This window comes from Natrix helvetica, assembly GCF_964273705.1.
Source record: "Natrix helvetica genome assembly, chromosome: 3".
Taxonomy (NCBI): domain Eukaryota; kingdom Metazoa; phylum Chordata; class Lepidosauria; order Squamata; family Natricidae; genus Natrix; species Natrix helvetica.
The window spans coordinates 112,990,359-113,014,498 of NC_138549.1; the positions used below are offsets into that span (position 1 = coordinate 112,990,359).

Below are 24,140 nucleotides of genomic sequence, written 5' to 3' on the forward strand. Positions count from 1 at the left end.
ATTTAGTGACCATTCAAAGTTACAATGGCACTGAAAAAAGTGACATGATCATTTTTCACACTTATGGCCATTGAAGCATCTTCATGGTCATGTGATTTGCATTCAGATGCTTGACAATTGACTCACATTTATGACGGTTGCAGTGTCCCGGAGTCATATGATCCCCTTTTGTGACTTTCTGACGAGCAAAGTCAATGGGAAATCAGATCCATTTAACAACGGTGTTACTAATTCAACAACTGTGGTGATTCACTTAACAAATGTGGCAAGAAAAGTTATAAAATGGGGTAAAACTCATTTAACAAATTTCTCAGCAACATAAATTGAGGGCTAAATTGTGGTTGTAAGTTGAGGACTACATGTATTTGATCAACATAGACCAGCAAGAACTAGAGCAGGGATAGGAAAGCTATTGTTTTATTTTAAATGTTTATATGTATACTGTCAGTCATTTACTGTGTTCTCAATATACAAAATGGAAAATTGCATTTGAATAGAATTATGTCCAGTAATATAAAAATAATATTTAAAAAAATGACTTCAGGGTGGCAGAGAAATGAAACAAAGGCTATATACTTTCCCATTATTTATTCAATCTATACCCTGAGGGTATATGAAAAAAGAAGCTGGATAGAAAGAAGAAGAATGTGGCTTTAAAATTAGAGGAAGAATCACCAATAATTTATGCTATGCTGATAACATTCCTCTCGTGAAGGATTTCAAGGCTCAAGTAATAAAATAAAACCCACTCAAATTGCCATAATTTGCCCTGGATTTGGGCTTGCCTTTTGAAACCTGAGGACAAAAATAACTTTATCCTAGAAACCCATGTGTGATATACAATTGTGAAGACCTGTGGGTGGGTATTTTTTTTAAAGGGGGCTTATAGAGGCTGATTATTTTTCAAAATGTGGTCCCTTGAATTAGTGGGGATAAGTAGTTAGGATTATTGTTATTATTTATTTTTGTAAACTGGAGTGGGGAGAGGAAGGAAGGAAAGAAGGGAGGAAGGAAATGCTACAAACCGTCATTTTCTTTGTCTGTGAAATCTATGTTCTCCAAGGACGAAATAATTGAATCCTTCTCCTTTTGTGAAATATGTTCTGTATTTTGATGGGTGCAACTCTCCATGTCTTTTTCAGGTGTTTCACTGTATCTAGTCCACCATGTTAATCTGGCAAGCTGAAAAATTGCAAATTAGAAAAAAAATAATAAAAGTTAGAGAGCTGTTTAAGTCTGATGGTTTAACAAGGAAGAACACTAATTATGTGCCTATCATTTGGCATGGGTGGGATAAGATATATAAATCCCATTGAAGTCACTGTCTCTCAATCTCAAATCAATCAGATCAAACTTGTATCTTAGAAAAAGCCATGTATGTCAAATTCTTATGCAAAAATGGGTCCCCAATCAAACACTGATTGTAGTTTAAACTCAGACACACTGACTGGAATTAGATATCTTCTATATTAACCAAAACTGCTGAGCAAGAGGGGACTATAACATGGAAGAATAGTTAATACTATTCTGTATAGCTTTTCAACAGCATATAACTTTGTAATTTGTTTGGAATGTGTTAGATACCAGAATCAGTTACAATGGTTTACACCAAGGTCCTCTGTTCCGGCGGGAACAGAGATTCAACCTGATTGGTTGAAGGGTCTGACAGCTCCTATAAAAGGGCTGCTGTCAGACTGAACCTTCACTGGATTGTACATAGTTGTTTCAGAGTTAATAAAGAACTGTTGCTGCCTAAGACTGAGTGGGCCTTTCCTTTACCCGATCTAACATAATGTATATTTATTTAAAGCTTGTTTCTAAAGCTAAGCCATTTCTTTATCTTTCCTTTCTTGGCATTGCTACAGTTTCTAAAATTACTGCTGCAGTTTTTTTTATTTTATTGAATGACCAGAAATCTTTCTGCCTATTCTTTGCTTCAGATTTGCTTCCTCCCAAAGCTGCTTCTATAAATATATATGGACAGTGCGGGACCTCTACATAAAAAGTAACTCTCAAAAGGTGCCTTATAAAAGAAGAGTAGTTTAAGTAGTTCGAATTTCAGGCATAAAATATAGAAGACGGTTTCAAGTTGTCACAAAAAGCTGTATAATCTTCCAAAGATTTATTGCTTTATTTAGAATAGAATAGAACAGAACAGACTAGAATAAAAGAATTGGAAGGGACTTTGGAGGTCTTCTAGTCCAACCCACTGCTCAGGCAGAAAGCCTATACCATTTAAGACAAATGGTTATCCAATCTCTTCTTTAAAATTTCCAGTGTTAGAGCTTTTATAACTTCTGGAGGCAAGCCCTTCCACTGATTAATTGTTCTACCTGTCAGAAAAGTTATCCTTAGTTCTAGGTTGTGCATCTCCTTGATTAGTTTCCATTCATTTCTTCTTGTCCTGCCTTCACATGCTTTGGAGAATAGCTTGACTCCCTCTTCTTTGTAGCAATCCCTGAGATATTGGGACACTACTCTCATGTCATTCCTTCTTTTCATTAAACTAGACATAACCAATTCCAGAAACCATTCTTTATATATTTTAGCCTCCAGTCACCTAATCATCTACGTTGTTCTCTGCACTCTTACTAGAGCATGGGTGTCAAACTCAAGGCCCGGGGGCCAGATCTGGCCTGCAGGTGCTTAGATCTGGCCCGTGGAGCTGCCTTGGAAACAGCAAAGGACTGGCTTGCAATGCCTCTGCTAGAGAAAACGGAGCTTGGGAGGACCACGTGTAGCTCTCCTGAGTTCCGTTTTCACTGGCAGAGAGATGCAGGAGGCCATCGCAGCCGAAAACGAAACCCGGAAGCCCCTTTTTGCTGGCAGAGCACTTGAGCCATCACAGACACCTCCGACACAAGTGAATAGAGCTGGCCACGCCCAAGCTGGCCACGACCCCCACCCCTCCCAGGTGAAACACAACCTTGATGTGGCCCTCAATAAAATCGAGTTTGACACCCCTGTACTAGAGTCTCAACATCTTTTTTACATCATGGCGACCATGTGTTGGCTTTTTGGGCAGCTGCAGCTCACAGCATAGTTACTACTATGGAGCCAAGTACCACTTATTCAATTCATCAGTTTGGATGTATTTCATTTACTCAAAGGGAAAGCAGAAAAATGTCCTCTTGGTGAAAGTTACAAATTATGAGTTAAAAACTGCAAACACAGTCAAATATCCTTCTGAAAATATGTATGTATATATGTATGTACAGTATGTATGTATTTATAAAACCACTGGTCCCAATTCAGTCGAATGGGGTAGGTATTCTGACACAGTTTGAGAAAGTGTGGCATAATCTGAATGTCCTACTAAGTCTACAGTTATCATAATAGATTTTTCTAATCACTTCTAGCAGGATATGGAAATTTCCTATATTGGAGACATTTAATGAATCACAAACTCATTCCATAAAACCAGTGATATTTAAATGAAATGTTTAGGTACTTGCTGGAATAAAACTTTTTGTGTCTCTTTTAAAGTAGCGAAAGAAATCAAATTCTTTGTTACTAAACTTTGATTGTACAATGTAATTGAGATTGGTTTGGAATGAAATGCTCTTTCTAAATGCCAGAGCTCCAACAATATTAATCTTTTTAGCTCACAAGATTGATGCTGTCTCTACTGAAATACGAAAGAGGGTTCAATTAGCTCCATTACATTTCCTCCTCAGCTGCCTGTTGTAATATAATTTCTTATCCACTGTCTGTCTCTCTTCTTGATAGCATGTGCATTGTGTCTTAGTTGCTTCACAACGTGGAAACCAGGCTGTTCTCCATTTCCATTTAAATGTATATATTCAAGAACTTTTTACAGCAAGAGTTTACCAAAATATTACTATCCCAAACACAATGCTCTTAAGATAATAAAGCAACCAGAGGTTAAAAATAGATTTGAAACAATAGATTTCAAGCTAAAATGTCACTTACATTTTCTTTTGGAATTGGTGGTGTGCAGAGACTCACAAAAACTATAACAGCAACTGTGAGCCCAAACAGAATAATAGCAAAGTACAAATAATGAACATCTTTCAATACAGATGGTCTTTGATCTTCCTCACCACATGAAGGTGCTTTATAGATAAATTCCATAACCATCCGAATAAATCCCACTACTAGTCCAAACATTAGGCCCCAGAAAGCTCCCTAGAAAAAAATACAAAAAGATACTGTTGTTGACATAAATCTGGGTAACTTCAGCTTATTTACAGGCTTCATTGCTGAGCTTACGCTGAAAGGGGTTTCTTTACATACTTATTTTAGGGTAAATTTGATTTAAAGTACTTTTATTTAAAATTAAACAAAATTTACAATGTTAAAATTGTAACAGAGAGATATTTATGAGAGCCAGCATTGTCTCAAAACTAAACAGTGATATATAAATCTAATAGAGCTCCCAGATCAGGAATGCAGGATTCTCTACTACAAATGTTGTATCTCTTTACTGTCATCTAGTAAGAATCCAGATGTTAGCCCAGATGTAATAGCTGTAAATGTAGAATGTCATCTATTAAATCTCTATTTCTAAGCCATTTATTTAGCAGTTTCTTTTACTCATAGGTTTTTGAGAGACTTACCAAATCTGGGTTGCAAAATCTGGATGGCAGCAAGATATTAAAGTTTTCTATGTCCATTTGATGCCATCTAATGTATTAAGAGTTTTGCATCTCAGATCTATATGAGAGACTATAATAAATTAAAAGATTAAAAATTATACAGCAACTGGTTTTGTTTGAAAGTCCAATCAAACAACCAGAAAATGTTATATTTCTAACAGTAGGCTAAAAGAAGCTACTTATCACACTTTGTTTTTTGTTCCTTTTTGTAATTTATCTTCTTTACCAAAAATAAGACAATGGTTATTATCTTTTTCCCCACTGACTCTCCATCAGTTAGGTTTTATTTTGTGTAGTCAATATTTGACATGACTTTCTCCCCGAACTTACTGAACTTTTGTTGCACACCATGGGTTTTGGACATGCACAACTATTGTTCATAAAAAAGAAAGGGCATGTTTTTTGTGAGGGAGGGGTTGCATCATGGAATAACTGCATTGTGATTATTGACTCTCACAGCAAGTTAAGCAGAAATTGACTTGTGGGGAATTATGGAACTTAGTCTGACTTGCTGATATAAGGATATAACAGTCTAAGAAGAAAAGCTATTTATTAAGTTTATTGAAAAGAGACTAGTGAAATAGCACTTGATTCCTGTGGATAGATCTCCCACATAATTATATGAGGCTGGGCTCTCTTGAAGTCTCAAATCAAAACAGATTTGATGGCTGGAAGATTAAAAGTAGGGAAATTCTGTCTCAGAATAAGAATTACTTTCTAAACTTTGGGAGGAAATAATAGAATGCAATTCTTTATAATATTTCGTTCTCCTCCCCCTTTCCATTCCTCCCTGAGCCTGTCACTATTTTCCGTTAAACCAGTAATCAAAGTCTTAAGAATCTTTTTAAAGTGAAACTGTGCTCTAATGGGACTAAATTCCAAAGATGTTGCATTCAGCAGTCAATATAATTGTAATGAATGGTCTTGTCTGCCCTTTAAAAAAACTATGAAATGATGACATTGGGAAGATACTATTATTCATATAAACCTTCTCATTGATTCTGTACTTACTGGCTCATTGATTCTCCTGCAGAAGATTGCTAGGATAAACAGAGCAGTGATGGGTGGCGCTAGGTAACTGGTTATTGACTGAATATAGTCGAAGAGCTGACCGCTATTGGCTGTCTGGATGATGGGGATCCAAAGGATGCTAATGGCAACGAGAATCAGAACAAACACCCTGAGAGAACAAGAGAAAGTACAGTTACTTTTGCACAACTTGAACAATCTAACTTCTTTCGTGAACTTCTTGCAAAATAAAGTGAGGAGGGAAGCATTGCACTCCTGGACTTTGGGGAAACTGAACAAAAGATCACTTTAAAAGTTCAGATACAAACGTATTTCATAAATCAAAATGGAGAAAGGGGAGGAATCTTATTAAAAGACATATACAAAGCTACTATCCAAAATGATTGCTTCACATCCCATAAATGTAAGACATCAGTGGTGACTATGACAATTTACATACAGATGTCATTTTCAATGCTGCAGGGCTATCCCTTAAATGTTTAAAAGCAGATAACTAATTTCCCAGAATGCAGAACTGTGAATGGAGATTGGGGCTCATCGGTTCTGGAGGCCAGTGGTTGATATGGTTATCTGCTTTGGTATCAGAGGCTTTGTGGTGCTATTTGGGCTGCTTCAGCTTTTATTTAAAATTATGCACAAAGCCCTTGCTAGGATTTATACTTGGCTCTATGAGAAAGGGTTGCAGTCTTGTCATCGCTGTAGAACTATTTGGTCTCCAACAAGATTTCATCAGAAGCCTCTGCGAAGAATGCCTGGCAGATGGATACATGAAGCTGCCACAGAAGCAGCGAACCAGATGTTGACGTACATAACGTGGAGCTGAGCGCATCAAATTAACCTTGTCAAATATGCTACCCACTAAAAGTTTTTGGATTTCAACTCCCATAGCCCTAACCATTCAGGTAAGTGCACAAAACTCTAGTAAGACAAAAAATACCTTCCAACAATCATAAGTTCCTGCTCTGTAGCTTTCTTGCGAAGCCGCTGCCAGATATCTATGGCAAAGAGAGTACTGCTGCTATTGAAAATGGAGGTAAGAGAGCTCATTAAGGCAGCCATAATCACAGCAATCATGAGACCGCGGAGTCCTAAGCAACCAAAAAGAAACTGGAGTTAGCTTCTATGTGCAAAGGAGCCCTAAACTAGCCGATTCAGAATCTCCTCTCCTTCTTAGAGTAAATGAAGCTTATCTCACCAACAGGCATGAGTTCCATTACCAGCTTAGGGTAGGCAATGTTGGAACATCCCACTTTAGCGCCACAAACTTTTTCACAGATTACTGGATCTACACAGCCCACTTCATCTGTAGCAAGGAAACAAAAGCATTGCAATTCAGCTTTACAGATCTCATGGAGAATAAGAGCCCCAAGAACAAAGGTCTTTCATACTTCCATGTTCAGGCCATTCACTTCATATTTCTTAGCTCAAACGTTATGAGCTTTTCCTATTTCTGCTTACAACCGAGGTGGGGAGCTATGGCCCCTTTATGATTTTTGGACTTCAACTCCCAGAATTCATGAGCCAGGATTCCTGGGAGTTGAATTCCACAGATCATAAAAGGGCCATGGTGGCCCACACCTGGCCTAAAGAGAAATAAAGATAGCAATTTCTAAGATACTTATGGGGCATGCTTGTAATATTGGTCTGAAAGGCTTCTTCTAAAGAACATTTGTTCATTCGTTTTTCACCTTCCTGGGACATAGCTGAGGGCACAGGAGAAAGCAGGACAAAAATATTTGGAAAATGTTGATTGTGGAGACTTTGTAAATAAATTATATTGAACAGGTACACTATACCTTCCAGGAAGAAATAAAAAATGCACAGCTGAAAATAGTTTTTTATTGCCAAATATTTCTAGTGCAATTTTCAGGGGGCCCTGGAGATTGGATGTGGAAATATGTGAGCTTCCAAGAGAACATCTCTGGTTGCTCCTAGGAGGGCCTTTTCTTACACTTTCAGCCAAATTAGATATTCCCATGACTAAACCCCTAGCAATGTTTGCTCTACCTTGTGGGTATCCAATTCTCTAGATCATTGACTGCTGCTCAGTTAATGAAAAATGATGTCTGAAAGCACCCATGGCTTTCCCACACTCGGAAGCAGCTTACCTGGAAAAAGAGCTCTGCTAATCATTCCTGGCATGACAACAAAAAACATAGGGAGGATTTTCAAATATCCACCCAGTATTGATCCACCTTTGGCATGAGAGAGGTTCTTGGCTGAGAGCGACCTTTGCACGATGACCTACAAGGAGAAACTTGGTGGTAATGGTTTCCTTCTCATTTCTTCGGCCAACCGAAACAAACGGAACTGTTGTTTTACTTTAACTGATGGAAAAAACTTCCAATCGCCAAAATGTAGAAATTTCTATATGTGAAAGGCAACATCTAATATTAAGAGAAAGTATTTGCCTAATAAACCTTTGCCAGTCCAAAAATCTTTGCCAGACCAATCCTTGAATACAGCTCGTCTGCCTGGAATCCACACTATATATTGGACATTAATACAATTGAGTGGGTCCAGAGGTATTTTACGAGAAGAGTACTCCACTCCTCTGCTCACAATAGAGTACTTTGTGCCACCAGGCTTGAAATTTTGGGCTTGGACAACCTTGAACTAGGCCACCTGTGGTCTGACCTAAGCAGAGTACAAAGTTCTCTGCTGCAACGTCCTACCTTCAACCGCTACTTCAGCTTCAACCGCAATAATACACGGGTAAACAATAGATACAAACTCAAGGTAACCACTTCAAACTCCAAATGCAGAAAATACGACTTCAGCAATAGAGTGGTCAATGCCTGGAATGTTCTACTTGACTCCAATCTTATTTCCTCAAACCCCCATAGCTTCAACCTTAAACTGTCTACTGTGAACCTCACTCCATTCCTAGGAGGTCTGTAAGGGGGTGTGCATAAGCGCACCAGCATGCCTACCATCCCTATCCTACTGTCCCCATTTATTTGTAGTCATTTCACGTGCTCATGTCCATGTTTATACTTATACCCGTTATCTCGTACATGTTTGACAAACTAAATAAATAAGTACATAAATAATAAATTTGTAGAACAAACAAATATTTAAAAATGCACAATCAATTCAGTTAAAAGATAGGTAATCCTCACCTTACAACCACAACTGTTATGGCCTATTGGCCACTGACCCCTCCAGCAGCCAAATCAGAGGTGGGGGGAGCCGTGGGAGTCAGGGTGGACATCAAGGCAACCCGAGAGCTCCAATGGGGAAGAGGGAATGGAGCTGGCAGAGAGACAGAGACAGAGCCCGGGCCATCTGTCAACCCTCAGATGGAGAGTCAATGACCCTCAGGTGTAGAGGTGGCTGATGAAGAAGAGGAGGAACATCTGGGCCCAGTGCCTGATACAATGATGCGCAGAAGGAAGAGAAGAGGAGAGCAGTGGAAATCCGTGGGCCAATCCTTGGGAGGGAACAGCCACCGCTGCTAGCAAAGCCCTACGCTAGCTCTGGGGATAAAAGGCGTGGTGGTGGTGGGAGATGAATAGATGTGGCAGACAGTTATTCATCTTCCGGCCGATCAGACTTTTTAGCCAGCATTGAGAGAGACTGGCTGCTGGCGCTCCTAATAAAGGAATCTTTGAATTAACTTCAGTAGGTTTGTCGTATTTGGGGAGCTGGGTCAGCACAGGAGCCCAGAATTTCTGTTGATTAGTGAGATGTTTGTTAAGTGAGTTTTACCACCATTTACAATCTTTCTGGCCACAGTTGTCAAGTAAATCACTACAGTGGTTAGGCTAGTAACACAGTTGTTAAGTGAATCTGTCTTTGCCACTGATTTTGCTTCGCAGAGGTTGCAAAAGGAGATCACAACACCCTGAGACTCCGCAACCGTCGTACATATGAGTCAGTTGCCAAGCCTCTGAATTTGAATTAGGTGACCATGGGGATACTGCAAGGGTCATAAGTGTAAAAAGCACTTTTTTCCAGTGTTGTTGTAACTTCGAAAGGCCACCAAATGAACCGTTGTAAGTCGAAGACTGCCTGTATAGACATTTTCATGTAGTATTTAACTGAATATAAATGAATTTGTTCCAAGTGTGAATTTTAACACACTGAACTAATATAGGTGACTTCCCTGCTAGCTGAAGTAGGCGAGGTGGAATTGACCGCATTTGTTTCTTTTACATCATTTATGTAATAACAACATTACACAAGTGGCATCTGGCAACGTCAATACAATAGAAATTTGAACCTGAAGTGCACTGCACTGAGGTCCATTAAATCAAGGTTTCACTCTAATGTATGTTTGACTGTGGCTATGAAGATGAATTCGCTTCTTTAACTGTGGTAGTCCCAAAGGTCAGAAATTATATTTTGTATTTCATTGTTTCCCTCTCTTCCTGCCCAGCAACAGAAGGCTTTATCCTTCTTTTTCTCTAAAAGCCGAGTGATACAAATTATTCTGGGTGCTGTAAGCGTACGGAAGGAGAGCTCTCACATCCTGCTCATGCATCTTTACTGAGAAATTAAATGGCTTTTTGATTCCATTGTAATGTTTTCCATATGTATTATTCAGTAGGAAGCATTGTTAACATCCTTCCGTGGAAGTGACTCATCAATCTAAAGTTCAAGAGAAGGGGAGAAAGAGATTTATTTTACCTGATCAGTGCACCAGCACCAGAGAGCAAGAACTGAGAGGCCAAACATAAGTCCGGGCCATGGAATATCCCCAGTGATGGGGTCTCTCATCATATGGAAAGCGTCTTGTCGTGGCAGGTGGCAAGTTGTGTTTGGGACAGTGATGTTAGGTATTGCCTGACTGTACTTCTCTTGCAGTCCTTCATACCATCCAACCTTCTCAAAACCTGAAAAGAAAAAAAACCTATTACATTCATTCATTCATTCATTCATTCATTCATTCATTCATTCATTCATTCATTCATTCATTCGGTCCCAGATTGTTGGAGGCAATATGCTGACTCTGTAAACCGCTTAGAGAGGGCTGTAAAAGCACTATGAAGCAGTATATAAGTCTAAGTGCTATTGATATTGCCATTGATTGATTGATTGATTGATTGATTGATTCATTCATTCATTCATGAGGAACCAGATTGTTGGGGGCAATATGCTGACTCTGTAAACTGCTTAGAGAGGACTGTAAAAACACTTGAAGTGGTATATAAGTCTAAGTGCTATTGCTATTGCCATTGATTGATTGATTCATTCATTCCTGCTCCCCCCCCCCCACCATGTAATTTACTCTCTCAGAGCCAAAATAGAAGCTAAATTTGTTATACAGGATGGCCTTTTGTGATTAGTTTTCATTAAGAAACATCTCACATACATGAGGTGATGGAAGGGAGATGTAACCATTTATCTTTAATCTTCAACCATTTAACTTGAATCTTATCTGCCATTCTAAATGAGAGGGATTTTTGGTGCTGATACATGCTCTTTGAAAAGTATGGTTATAGTTTAAAACAGAAACACAAAGTATAAACAGTGCAATATGATATGTGACACAAGCCATATGTTTAAGTTTACACATTATATAAAAATAAAAAAAACATTAATTATATTAAATTAATATTATTTAAATTATATTTAATATATTTAATAGTACTATATTAGAATTTCTGGATTGTTGGGTATGTCATTACTACACTGCTGAGCCAGTCTGAGCCATCAGCGCAATTTCTTTCTTGACCAGACTGTCTGATGTGATGAATAAATATTTCATGGTGACATTGTTCCAAATTTTGAACCATCACAGTGCCACATTTGTTTGATCAGCACTTGGATAACACAGTAATTTTATATTCGTTTAGGTCATTGTGTAAAAATGAGGTAAATCAAGCTGAAGCAGGGCTGGGCTGCTACGGGTTCGCCCAGGTTCGGGAGAAACTGTAGCTAACGTTATGGCCGCTTCAGAGAACCTCCAAATCCCACCCCTGGCTGGCACCATCCACCCCACCCCTCCCCTCCCAGGAGTCTCCACTCAGCCCATTTTGGATGCGGTAAGTGCAGGGCCCGCGTTGGGAGGGGGGGGAAATGGGCCTCCTGGAAGGCTCTGGAGCCTGGGGGAAGCAGTTTTCACCCTCTTAGAGGCTCGAGGAAAGCCTCAGGCGCCTGAGGAAGATGAAAATGCCCCTTCTGCCATGGTGCAGGAGGTCGATTAGACAACACCCACCATGGCCACGCCCACCTAGCAACCAGGCAGAGAATCCATTGCTGAAATTTTTGAAGCCCACCTGAAAGCTGAAGGACCAACTCTGTTTTAGTCTGTATCCCCCTCTGCATATTAAAAAAATGGTTTTATTCCAACCACTTTGATTCAGGTGACCCTGAGGGTACAGATAAACCCCCAAGTGGCCTCAGTGACTCTCAGAGAGCTAATAACAGACCAATCTTCAGAGTATTAATGACCAGATGATTGCTAAGGAATATAAATTCTTCTGTTTTCCACCATTCAGCCAGAACTGAAGAAGCTTCTTGGATGAGAAGTAAAATATATTCAAGGGGAAAAAAACCAATAAAGTCTAGTTGCCTTTTGAAAAACACCTTTGGGACATTCCTGACCACGATGATTGAGAATTAGATATTCCAACCATAAGATAAACTCATTTTTGCACCACATACTGCTAACCTCTGATGAGCTTTTCAAAAGCAAAACTCAAAAATTCTATACTATTTTAGAAATGAGAATAAGAAAGTAAGCAACACAATTCTTTCTTCTTACTTATGAACATAAGAACCAAAGCACCAAGTACCATAATTACAGTTTGTAGAGCATCTGTGTATATAACTGCAGTCAAACCACCTGCGATATAAAAAGAGAAACAAAGACTGATTCAGCCACAGATGCTTCTAAATATTGATGATCAAAGTAGCATATTCACATTAGCTATATGCTATTTACATTGTAAACAACTATGTGCATTCATTTTAATTTACTTTGATATGAAGAAAGCTAGGAAGCTAATATCAATACAGTTCCATTAGCCCAGGGGTGTCCAAACTTGGCAACTTTGAGACTTGTGGACTTCAACTCCCAGAATTCCCCAGCCAGAATTCTGGGAGTTGAAGTCCACAAGTCTTAAAGTTACCAAGTTTGGACACCCCTGCATTAGCCTGTTCTTATTTATTCTTATTCAGGCTAGGACATCCATAGGGTGAAAAAATGTCAAGATGTCAACCATGACCACCAATTGAAACCGTCTTCCTTTCAGATCCTGTAGATTTGACATTTTTGATTCCTGTCCCATCCTATGGATGCTCCTGGATTCTGGAATAATGATAGTCTTTCATGGTGACTTTCATGGTAGAAAAAAGGAGGAAGATGGTTCACTGTTCTGAAGTACTTTGATGGTTATTTCAGAACCCAGTTATGAGTTGGGACCACTACTCATACTTATATTTTACAGAGTGCTCTCATCCAATGTAACACATGGGCTATTTCATATATACAAATTATTGCTGACCAGGATCAGTTGTTCATGCATTGTTATACTGCTACACAGATAGTTACCTGCTATGGTGTAGACAGCTGTCACTATTAACAAGATCACCGTAGAGAGATAGAGATTCCAACCAAGGGACATTTGGATAAAAAGTGCACCAGAAAAAATATCTGTCTGAAGTAAATGGAGAGAGAGAGAGAGAAAAAAAAGAAGGGTGTATGTGTTAGATTGGGCAATGGAAAGGCAGACACAGGCTAACAGTGCAACAGCTCTTTATTTAGAGAACAACAAGTGTGAACAATCCAGCAAAGGCTGGGTCTGACAGCAGCCCTTTTATTGGGAGCTGTCAGACTCTCAGCCAATAGAATCAAACCTCTGTTCCCGCCCGAATAGAGGACCTTGGTGGAAACCATATCTACTGTTGTAGCTATCTAACAGAGGGGGAAGGGGGAGAGAGAAAAAGTGTGAGAGAGGGAAAGAGAAGTTAATTTTGCTCAGTTATTATAGCTTGACTCTTGCAAGTAAAGCAGGTGCCAAAACTAGAAAAAGTGTCACCTTTGATACTGGTATATGGATGGCATCTATCGCTGATACAAATAACAGAATAACAGCGTTGGAAGGGACCTTGCAGGTGTTCTAGTCCAACCTCTGCTCAGGCAGGAAATCATATATCATTTCTGACAAATGGCGGTTCAATCTCTTTTAAAACCTCCAGCTTTGGACAACCCACAACTTCTGGAGGCAAGTCGTTCCACTGGCTGATTGTTCTGACTGTCAGGAAATTTCTCCTTACTTCTAGGTTGATTAGTTTCTACCCATTGCTTCTTGTCCTGCCTTCAGGTGCTTTGAAGAATAGGTTGGCCTCTTCTTCCTTGCGGCAACCTCTTCAATATTGGAACACTGCTGTCATGTCACCCCTAGTCCTTCTTTTCATTAAATTTACTTTATTTACTTTGCTTTTTATCCAATTTATTTTATTGTATCTTTAAACTATGTGAGAGTTTAGGTTGGCATCTTTAAAATTCTTTTAAGGAAGTAGTGGCAACGTGGACATGCTCTATTAGAACAATGATTGCAATTGAGAATAGTGGGATGACTTATCCAAGCAAACATCCTTGAGTACTAAGTAAACCATATATCCCAAGGCTATGATTTTTGTCTTGGATACATACTGATATTTTGGTGAATATATACAAAATGAGGGATAGTACAGATAGGTAGATTTGAATCCTTTGTCCTCCAAATCTTTTCTTCATATATTCTGGCATGGTAACGACTCCAGAAGAGATGTAAACTGGTACAAAGATCCAACCAAGGACTAGCAATGCCCAGGTGGCCTATCAGGAACCAAAAAGAAAGATACCGCTTATGCACATAGTGTATAAAATTATTTATTCTAGTAAATGGCAAAAGAAAAATTGTGAAAACAAATAATATAAATGACAGTAGGTAGATGAGAGAAATGATTCCTTGAATGAATAGCACATCTTCTAGAACAGTGGTTCTCAGCCTGTGGGTCGGGACCCCTTTGGGGGTCGAACGACCCTTTCACAGGGGTTGCCTAAGACCATCGGAATACACATATTTTCAAAAAAATACCAAAAACATAAAATAATTTTATAGTTGGGGGTCACCACAACATGAGGAACTGTATTAAAGAGTCACGGCATTAGGAAGGTTGAGACCCACTGTTCTAGAACGTTAAAAAACCCTTTCTTTTGAGGGTAGGTCAAAAGATTTTAATTAAGTGGATGTATAGGGCCTCAGGAAATCCAACATCAAAATGAATGATCTTGCTCACACTTTTAAAATCACATTTTCACTTCCATTAAACCGTTCCTCCTCCTTTTTTCTGTTGATTTTTAGGTACAACTTCTTTTGAACTTTTATTTCTGTCAAGTTTTCAAGGTATAGATAAAGTGATGAGGCTTTGACACTGGACTTGGCGGCTTATACTATTAGTCTTAAAACCACACAAGCAGGTAACAATGCCTAGAAAACTTTGCTTGCTTTGAGAATCAGACCTAGTTAATTCTTAAATAGAAGAACCTCAGAAAATTCCAGGACAGTAAGCTAGACTGCGGAAGTTGAAAAATATCCCAGAAGATGATAACGTCTTCCATTTTATTGCTACACTTAGGACGTTGATGGCTTCTGGAGATTCCTTTTTCATTCATTACCATTTAAGTTACTGGATTCCAGCCCTGCTTATTTGCTGTTCTAGTAAGTGTGCCCTTTATTGCAGGAGGAAATGTATTATTGGGTGACCTTTAGCACCAAGAGAAATAATTCATCTTAGAAACAGCTGAGCTCCAGTTTTTTGGCAGCTGAGAAGTTCAGATATCCCTCAGGACTGAGCTATGAGTGAAGTATTGTAACTGCCAGCAATGTTACTCAAAGCATGGAACAATCTTGGCCTTCAAACAATTCTAAGACAAAGTTGGCTTTTAAGTTCAGTTGGATTACTATAAAAACAAGGGTGAAGGGTCACAATCTTGTAGGGACTTCTCTGCTGGAGCAACACAATTTAACCTGAATTTGTCATGAGTTTATGTTCAGTATGTTTTAAAATGCCAGTTTGAGAAGAATTCACTTCTGGCTATTCAGTGGAAAGCTGCCTTTTCTTTAGAACTAGACCTTTTCTTGAATATTTAGTAAATTCTTTTCACACTGGATTTTCAACCCAGTGGGGTAATTTTTTCCTTGGCTACCACAGAAATCATATAATCATTATAATCACATGGAATTGATTAAAATTAAATATCATTTTCTGGGCACAAAAAAATCTTAAAAATATTTAGGAACTCTGCCACAATGAATGAAATCAGGCCATATCAATCTGCTAAAAATAATCAAAAATGATATTCTCTATTCAAGTACATTAATTGTGCTATTACATGAGAAGTTCTGCCCCTTTTGTACATGTTGTGTGACATAACATAATGGATTATATTGCACTTCTTATAAACATTAGCATGTACATTTTCTGAAATGGACAGTGAAACTACAGTACACATAGTCCTTGTTTAATGTTTACTTACACAACAACTGTTCAAAGTTATAACAACATTGAACAATGATACTTATGACAGGTCCTTGCAGTAGCAGCTGTTGTTACATTCCAATGGTCACAAGCTACGCACTTGGCAAATGGCTTGCAATTATGACATTGCAACATCTTGTAAACATGCGATTGCCATTTGCCACCTTCACTGTGGGTTTCTAACAAGCAGGCCAATAGGGAAACTGGGAGGTCTCAAATGGTGATCATGTGACCGTGGTATGCTGTGATTGGTCAGAAGTTGCCTAAAAACAACAACTTGGACTGCTGGAAATGTAACTTGGTGTGGTCACAGGACATTGCATCTTACAACCGTGTCACTTTAGCAACCCAATAATTTGACCAAACCCACACAGGAGTCCCATAGGAGTCCTCCAAAACCACCCATTTGTGAAAAAAAAGCAAAGTCATCTCACATTCCACTCAAAGCCTCCAACAGCCAGTCCTCCTGCAGCTCCAGTACCTGCTAGACCAATAAATAGGCCACTCCCCACATTGCTTGACATCAATGATGCGCCAATCTGAAACATATAATATCCAGGGATTAGCTCAGAGATAGGAAAAAAGAGCATGCATGCAGTAGTGAATAAACAGAGGAAAATATCCAGGACTGTTCATCTGATGGTGGACTTTCTCTGTCTTAAAAGAAATTCTGAATAATCTTATCCCAAAGTTTTAGAGCAATAACGGAAATAATCAGTTTGCTCTTTTGTGTAGAATCTTGCCAATCTATGGACTATTGAAAAATAACTATGAGGTAAATCTGGGTTGAAATGAACTAATCGGAGCCAGCTTTATCTCAATCTTTTTTTAAAAGAACTTTATTAAGATTTTAATAAGAAAACTATGAGAAACTAATATTTAGAATACAGGAAAGAAAAAAGTAAAGAAAGAAAAAAAGACAAAAGACAAAAATGTAGGGGAAAATGGAAATATTAAGAACTAACTTCTGATTTTCTTTTACAGCAGCTGTTAGGATAAATTAACCTCTTATTCTATAATTACAGCATGACTCATTTTTCTATGATCTAAATTTTTTCTAATCATCGAAACTAGATATCATAAATTCATTATTTTCTGTTTGATGCAAAAAGTCTATAAAAAGTTTTCAGTTTGCATTAATGTCTTTTCTCTGATTAAAGATGTCAGTTTGGTCATCTTAGCAAGTTCTATCAACTACAGGCCTATGGTTTGACCTAAGCATAGTATACAAAATTGTCTGCTACAACTTCCTACCTGTCAACGACTACTTCAGCTTCAACCTCAATAATACTTGGGCAAACAATAGATACAAACGCAAGGTAAATCGCTCCCAACTTGATTGCAGAAAATACGACTTCAGCAACAGAGTACCTGGAATGCTCTACCTGACTCCATTGTTACAGCCTCAAACCCTCACAGCTTCAACCTTAAACTGCCTACTATGGAGCTCACCCCATTCCTAAGAGGTCTGTAAAGGGGGTATGCATAAGTGTACCAGCGTGCCTACTGTTCCTGTCCTACTGTCCCCATGTATTTGTACTCATTTCCTTTGTTCATGTCCATGTTTATACTTATACCTGTTATCTTGAATATGTTTGACAAACTCAATTAAAAAAAAAAAACTTCATCGACCATTCCTCCATACTGGGTCATATCAAGCCTTTCCATCTTTGAGCGTATAATAATCTCTCTCTAATGATCATGTATATATAATAAAAAGCTCCATAACCTTTCCGCCCAACTATCAATCAATCTCCAAAAGAAACACCTTTGGTTTCAATTATATGTTAATCTTTAAAATCTTCAGAGTTAGTGTCTATAGCTGAGTCCAAATTATTTTTAGCTTTTTTATAAATCCACCAAGCGTGATAAAATGTCCCTCCTTGTTGTTCATGGATTGGTCGAGATGGTTACCATGAACCAAGTTTAATTCAAAGAAGGCATTATCTTTTACTGTGCTTTTTACAAGGAAGACTTAGATAGAAGCAAAAGAGGGCAGTGGTTGGAAGAGGACCTGGAAGACCCATGGTCAAGTATATCCTTGATCATGGAAGGTCACTAACAATCATGGTCTCAGTCCAATGTATTTCAGAGGATCATAGTATAGCCTTTATCTTCATTGTACATCATGTATACAACGAAATTGGGTCCAGCTGGCATGTGTTCTGTTTTATTGCTCCCCTTTCCAGTTATGTTTTGAAGCATGCTTTTGGTCTATTATCTTTTTTCCCTATAGGATCAGAGGTGGTATTCAGCAGGTTCTAACCAGTTCTGGAGAACCGGTAGCGGAAATTTTGAGTAGTTCGGAGAACTGGTAAATACCACCCCTGACCCCATCTATTCTCAGCTTCCCAAGTCCCAACTGATTGGGAGGAAATGGAGATTTTACAGTATCCTTTCCCGCCACACCATGCCACGCCCACCACGCCACGCTCACCAAGCCACACCCACAGAATTGGTAGTAAAAAAATTTGAATCCCATCACTGCATAGGATCTATGGGCAAATTATCAAATTTGTATAGTTTATGTAAATATCATGTTGTTGTTTTTTAAAAAATACACAAACTGGTTTGGTGATGGATTTTCTTTATTCCTTTCTTTAACTGCTAAAATGCCCCAAACATTTTGGTAGTGGCAAGACATTCCTGCTTTAATTATGCCACTTCCTGGTTTGTTCCAGCACAAGAGCCACCTCTTCATTTCATTATGTTTTAAAATGCTGGTGGAATCTCTGCCTGCTGCCTATAAGGATTTTAAAGGCAAAGACAAATACCCGCTGAACTTGGCTTGTGCATAGCATTTAGTACTGCTATTGATCTGTTGGGCTTGATTTATTCAATCTATTCCCAACAGAACCTACAAAGCAATTCTTGGACATTCTTATATATAACCCTACAGATTATATATAGTCTGAACCACAAGTCTCCAAACCTTCTGATTTTATCAATGCCATCTGAAAGAAGAAAAAAGAGCATGAATTCCAAATGGATGTTTTCTTATTTATTGATATATTATATGCATGTACTGCTGCATATATATTGGCATACTGCATGTACTATAAAGCATTAATATTGTAAATGCTTTAAAATATCCCCCAAATATATATTCAGTTCACTATTAATGCTTAATTTCCTGCTTTTTAAGTATAAACATTAAATGGAAATAGAACATTCTAACATTTTCTTCCTGCATTCCTGGACTATGCATATACATATCAATCAATCAAATAAATAATTGTACACCCCACTTTGGGGACTATTAGCCTAGACAGCTGACATCAGTATGGAAATCTGTAATGCCAGTTCAAGCAGCTATCATGGCATTTGAAAATTGATCAGAGCCTTTCAAATGCTTCCTGAAGCACCTCTGGCCAAACAGAGGTGACTTTCAAGATTTACATCAATATGTCATTCCATTCATCAGATTTATCATTCAATTATCAATGGGGGGGGGGGATTTGGAGGAAGGGATGGAAACTAAAAATGTCCATATAGTAGGTTTGACTGTATAATAGAAGCCCTATCCCTTTTATTTGTTTGTGGCACCCTTTTAAAAGGGATAGATCTTCAATCACATGGTCATGTCTACCGAGCTGTATTTCTGGATCTCCTGCTGTCTATACATACTGTACTTTAAAACTGGTTGGGCTCCTTAAATATAGAATATATAAAGTCTGGTGCTATCAAACATTTAAAAATAATATAGCATCATTAACTAATACTGGGACAAATATGGCACAAATCTATTGAGAAAAAACATGCCACGTGATTATTTGGAAACTGAAACAGAAAATCTATCATTTTACAAACAGTGAATGGGCAAGCCACATGATTAGCAAGCAAACTAGGGAATATACTTTTGAAGTCACTGAAGATCTGAACAGGAAGATTTGGTCTTGCTGAGGCCATTTGAGAATTTGTCAAATCTTGAACCCAGGGTTTCAGTATTACCGAAAACCCAGGCCAGACCAAACCTCACAGAGGGGGATAAAAACTTGCTCTCAGCTTTTGCAAGATGCGTTCCTTTGCTTTCCTGCCTCCATTTCTGTATATAACATTGGCCCCATTCACCAAAGATCCAAGGGACCCTATCATGATAGCTAGCTGCTCCATAAACTTCTGGGTGGTCCCATAAGAACTTCTCAAGCCAAAATATTTGTGGATCTGAAAGTGCTACAGTAACTGTTCCATGAAAACAGATCTTTGGACAAATATTTAATCAGGGTGGTTGAAACTTCAGTTGATGCTTCTGTGAAAGATAAAGCTTCCTTGACAAGTAATAGAGTACATAATTTAAATAGCAGTACAAAAGGATGTATCTTAATAGTAGCTGTAGTTAAAATATACAGAATATATATTGTAGGTGATAAGAACCAGGAAACACCTTGGTATTTACTTTAACTAGTATGTGTACGTTTCCGTAGCAATAATCAATACAGATAAATGTTTAAGACAGCAGATAGGAGATCCCAGTTTTTGACAGAAGCATAGTTTAATTAAATAGAAATAGGATGAGATAATCATGTGCCGATGTGATAAACTGTGTCACTTAAAGTGAGGCTACTAATTATAAATAATTTGCAATGTCAAAGGTTACAACTTCCCTGCCAGGTTCTTTTAAAAAATATTGAAGGAAAAGACTGATCCAGTTTCTAATTTGTTCTGTTATCTCCTACTTGCAAGTTGCTTTTCTTATGAAGCCTGCAAGTAGTAATAGCATTTCTCTGCCCTGTCTGGATTAACCAGGATAAGGCCTGGTTAAAACTTTGATGAGAGATTTTCTAGTTATACCAGCTCTGTACACTAGGTGGATATTTTTTTAAAAAAAAAATTCCCCAAGAACAGATTTGGGGTATTTTACAGTCCTCAGGCAACACCTGGTCCATTGGTTCTCTTGTGCAGCCTGTGTGAGGTCAATCGAAAATTAGAAATCAAATGTAAAGAAGTGTATGCTAATGCATGCAATACACCTGCGTTGCTTTTATTTTATTTTTATTTTAAAGAAGTGTAAGCCAATGCATGCAATGCAACTGCTATTTTAAAATGTACACATGTGCATGTATGCATGCCTAATTCATTGTAATCAAAATAATATAATTTAGTGGGTTTTTTTTTAATAAAGCGATAAAATTAATACTGAGCAGAATTCAGTTCTGTGTATTGATTCAACCCTACACAACATTTCCAGTTTCTCATGTGGCCCCTTGCCCACCCCTGCCCAACAAGGCAGTTGCAAACTGATTTTGTCACATGAGAAAAATGTACGGTCATATCCATGAAGCTCATCTCAAAGGGGATTTGATTCTTCTTTCTTTTTTTCAGATCAGACCCATTCTTGTCTGTCTGACAAGCCAACCACTGTCCATGCATGTATGATTTATACATCTATAGTCAAGGTTTCTCATCCCCATATCACTACCTGACAAAACTACTGCAGTGCACTCTACCTGAGACTGTCTTAGGAGTCTACTCATAAAATTCAGTTGATGAAAAATGATGAGATGCACCTTAGCTATGAAATGTCAGTCCTACATGGCCCACATTGTCTAATAAAGGGTTTCTGGAAGCAGATCAAAGTGGTAATTTTAGCCTATGAACTCCTATATGGGTTCCCAACTACCTTCATGAGCATCTTCTCCAGCCAGTATTGCCCTATTTAGGCCATGTGTTATGGGAATAATTGATGTTGGTTGTCCACTTTCATCTGGTGGTGGTGATAGTAGAGAGCAGAAATACAATATTTCCAGTATTAATATTTTAACTATCCCAAAGGTGAGAAACAGGTCAAATTATATTAGCCTTTGCTTAGGGCTCCAAAGTGCAAAGGAAGAAATATGAGTCTCAGAAAAGAAAAGAGGTGGGTGGGTGAGAAATCACAGAGAGACCATAAGAGATTTCACTTTGAAAGAAGAAAATGTAATCTTCTAAATGCTATTTTTTGTTACATGTATTTATGCATGCTTGCATGGGATGTGTGTGTCCTTAGGATTGCAAGCATACATAGGAATTGAAAGCTACTTGAAGTTGCTTGGTAGGATTGAGGTTATTTAAAAATGAAAGTTCAGATATTTTGGACTGATGCTTACAATGAATCTTGTAAGGGTCATCTGTCCAGTTCTTTGTTCAAACAAAAAGAAATATGGCTGTGAGATTAGATGACTAAATTTGCTCCTTAGAGGTATAGCATCTCATCATAATGAATAGTTGGGTTTTTCTTTTCTTTTTAAGAATTAAAAACACAAAGCAACATTTTGTCTTCTTAAGGGCAGAACTCAATTAGTTGGGAGTGGGTCAAAAATCAATATGGAGTCTTCATAAAAACAAATCAACGTATCTCTTCTGGGACTCAATTCTCATGAAATTTGCCTTTTCTCTCAAGTAATTTAACCTAGTAAGGAAGTTGTTGGGTGCAACTGGCTTCCTGTAAGCTTTTTAAATTTCCTACAATATTACTGTAGGTGAACAATAGGTTAAATATTACTGGGGCACAAAGCACATCAAACCTTTATATATGTGTGTATTTGTGTGTCTATTAAAGGTAGGAGGGAAACATTGTCTATAGAATTTACAGTTCATATAACCCAAAGTTGAAGTTCAAGGCCACATTCAGCTTGCAGTTAAACTCTCAAAAGATCTACAGCATTGTATTTTTGAGGGAGGGTGGAAAAGATATTCATCCCACTGACATTTATTTCTCTGGGCCTTTAAATTACTGTTATATTACCTTTTTGCTCCAAAGAAAATGCGTCCTTCAAAAGGTTTATGCCTTTCCAGTGAATCATTTTGGAGATTTAAATCCAAGTGGTTTAGCACAGAAAGCTACAATCTTTACAAAGTTGCTCAATAAATGAAGAAGTTATTAGACAGTAAGGGGGGGGGGGGACCTATTTTTGCCATAGTTTCAGCTAAGAGAATAATAGCTCTTCTGAACCTGAGGGATTTTTATTTTTATTTTAAAAGAAAAATCTTGAAAATCTCTATTATTCCCTTGTGACTATGCTAGGTTTCCCCTTATCCCCATTCTCTTTTCAAAGCCATGGTGATCATATTTTAAGAGCCAATAGTATTTTATAAATTCTAGGTGGCATTGTACATTCGTCTGTGTACAAATATGAAGTTTAGCTATTTAAATCCTCAGTTGGCTGCCAGAAATATAATGCTGCTTGAGATAAAGTTTTTTATTGCTTTCCTTGGTCTCATTGCATTTTAAATAGGCTACCTGAGTGGCAATATAGTTGATTCCCCCCTCCTCCTCCTAGTGCTTACCATACTAATTATTTGGCCACCAGAAGTATCTATAGAGTGCTATAAAAGGTCAAGATGGTAACAACAACTGTGTGATTGAAGCCTTAAATGTCTTGCACTTTAGGCAGCCCATATAAACACCAGTGGACATTCCAGACTGCAACAAGGCTATGATTTGCAGAGTTGAATGTCCCTTATTGCATATTTACTATAGCTGCTAATATCTAAGTCTACTCTCTTTTTTACTTCTTTTTTTGAATTAGTGTAACATAGAGTTTTCCCAAAGCAGCTAGTGTAACATAGGGTTCCCCACCGAGCAGTGCAGTGGCCTACAGGTTAGATGTTTGCCTCCCACTTGGAAGGTTGAGAATTCAATCCTAGGCAGATGTCTCTCTATCAGGGCGCAAAGAGAAAATATCTGCTACAAACTCCACTCAGGCATCCAGCCAGCAAATGCTCAGCTCCGTTCAGTTCCCATTGCTCCACCCAAAATTAAGGGATTAAAGAAAAAAAAAAGGGTTCCCCTTAGTGGTCAATATTGATACCCAAGGGTCAATGGAATCATCCAAGGGGTCAATAAATGTCAGGTGGGATCAAAAGAGGGTCAGTTAATGTCTGGAGGATCAGGTGGCTGACAAATGATGTAATATTTATTGGGGTGAATTATTTTTTGGGGGGTCTCTATAGAGTTCCACTATAGTCTCTAGTCTTAAAGGGGAAGTAGTTAGCAGCAAGATAGTACTACCCAAGGTTGGATAGTCAGCCATTATG

The 24,140-nt window shown here is 38.2% G+C and overlaps 1 protein-coding gene across 1 annotated transcript in view; it reads right to left on the reverse strand.

Moving 5' to 3' along the window:
* The window catches only part of SLC5A9 (solute carrier family 5 member 9), a 37,379-nt gene that overhangs the window by 3,999 nt on the left and 9,240 nt on the right, over window positions 1-24,140 (reverse strand). The window contains exons 4-14 of the mRNA XM_081949206.1: window positions 16,559-16,663; window positions 14,254-14,418; window positions 13,150-13,255; window positions 12,361-12,441; window positions 10,281-10,486; window positions 7,757-7,892; window positions 6,844-6,951; window positions 6,586-6,736; window positions 5,631-5,799; window positions 3,934-4,149; window positions 1,026-1,182 (exon numbers count right to left, since the gene is read on the reverse strand). Coding sequence (XP_081805332.1) covers window positions 1,026-1,182; window positions 3,934-4,149; window positions 5,631-5,799; window positions 6,586-6,736; window positions 6,844-6,951; window positions 7,757-7,892; window positions 10,281-10,486; window positions 12,361-12,441; window positions 13,150-13,255; window positions 14,254-14,418; window positions 16,559-16,663 — 1,600 coding nt within the window. The remainder of the gene's footprint in view (window positions 1-1,025; window positions 1,183-3,933; window positions 4,150-5,630; window positions 5,800-6,585; window positions 6,737-6,843; window positions 6,952-7,756; window positions 7,893-10,280; window positions 10,487-12,360; window positions 12,442-13,149; window positions 13,256-14,253; window positions 14,419-16,558; window positions 16,664-24,140) is intronic.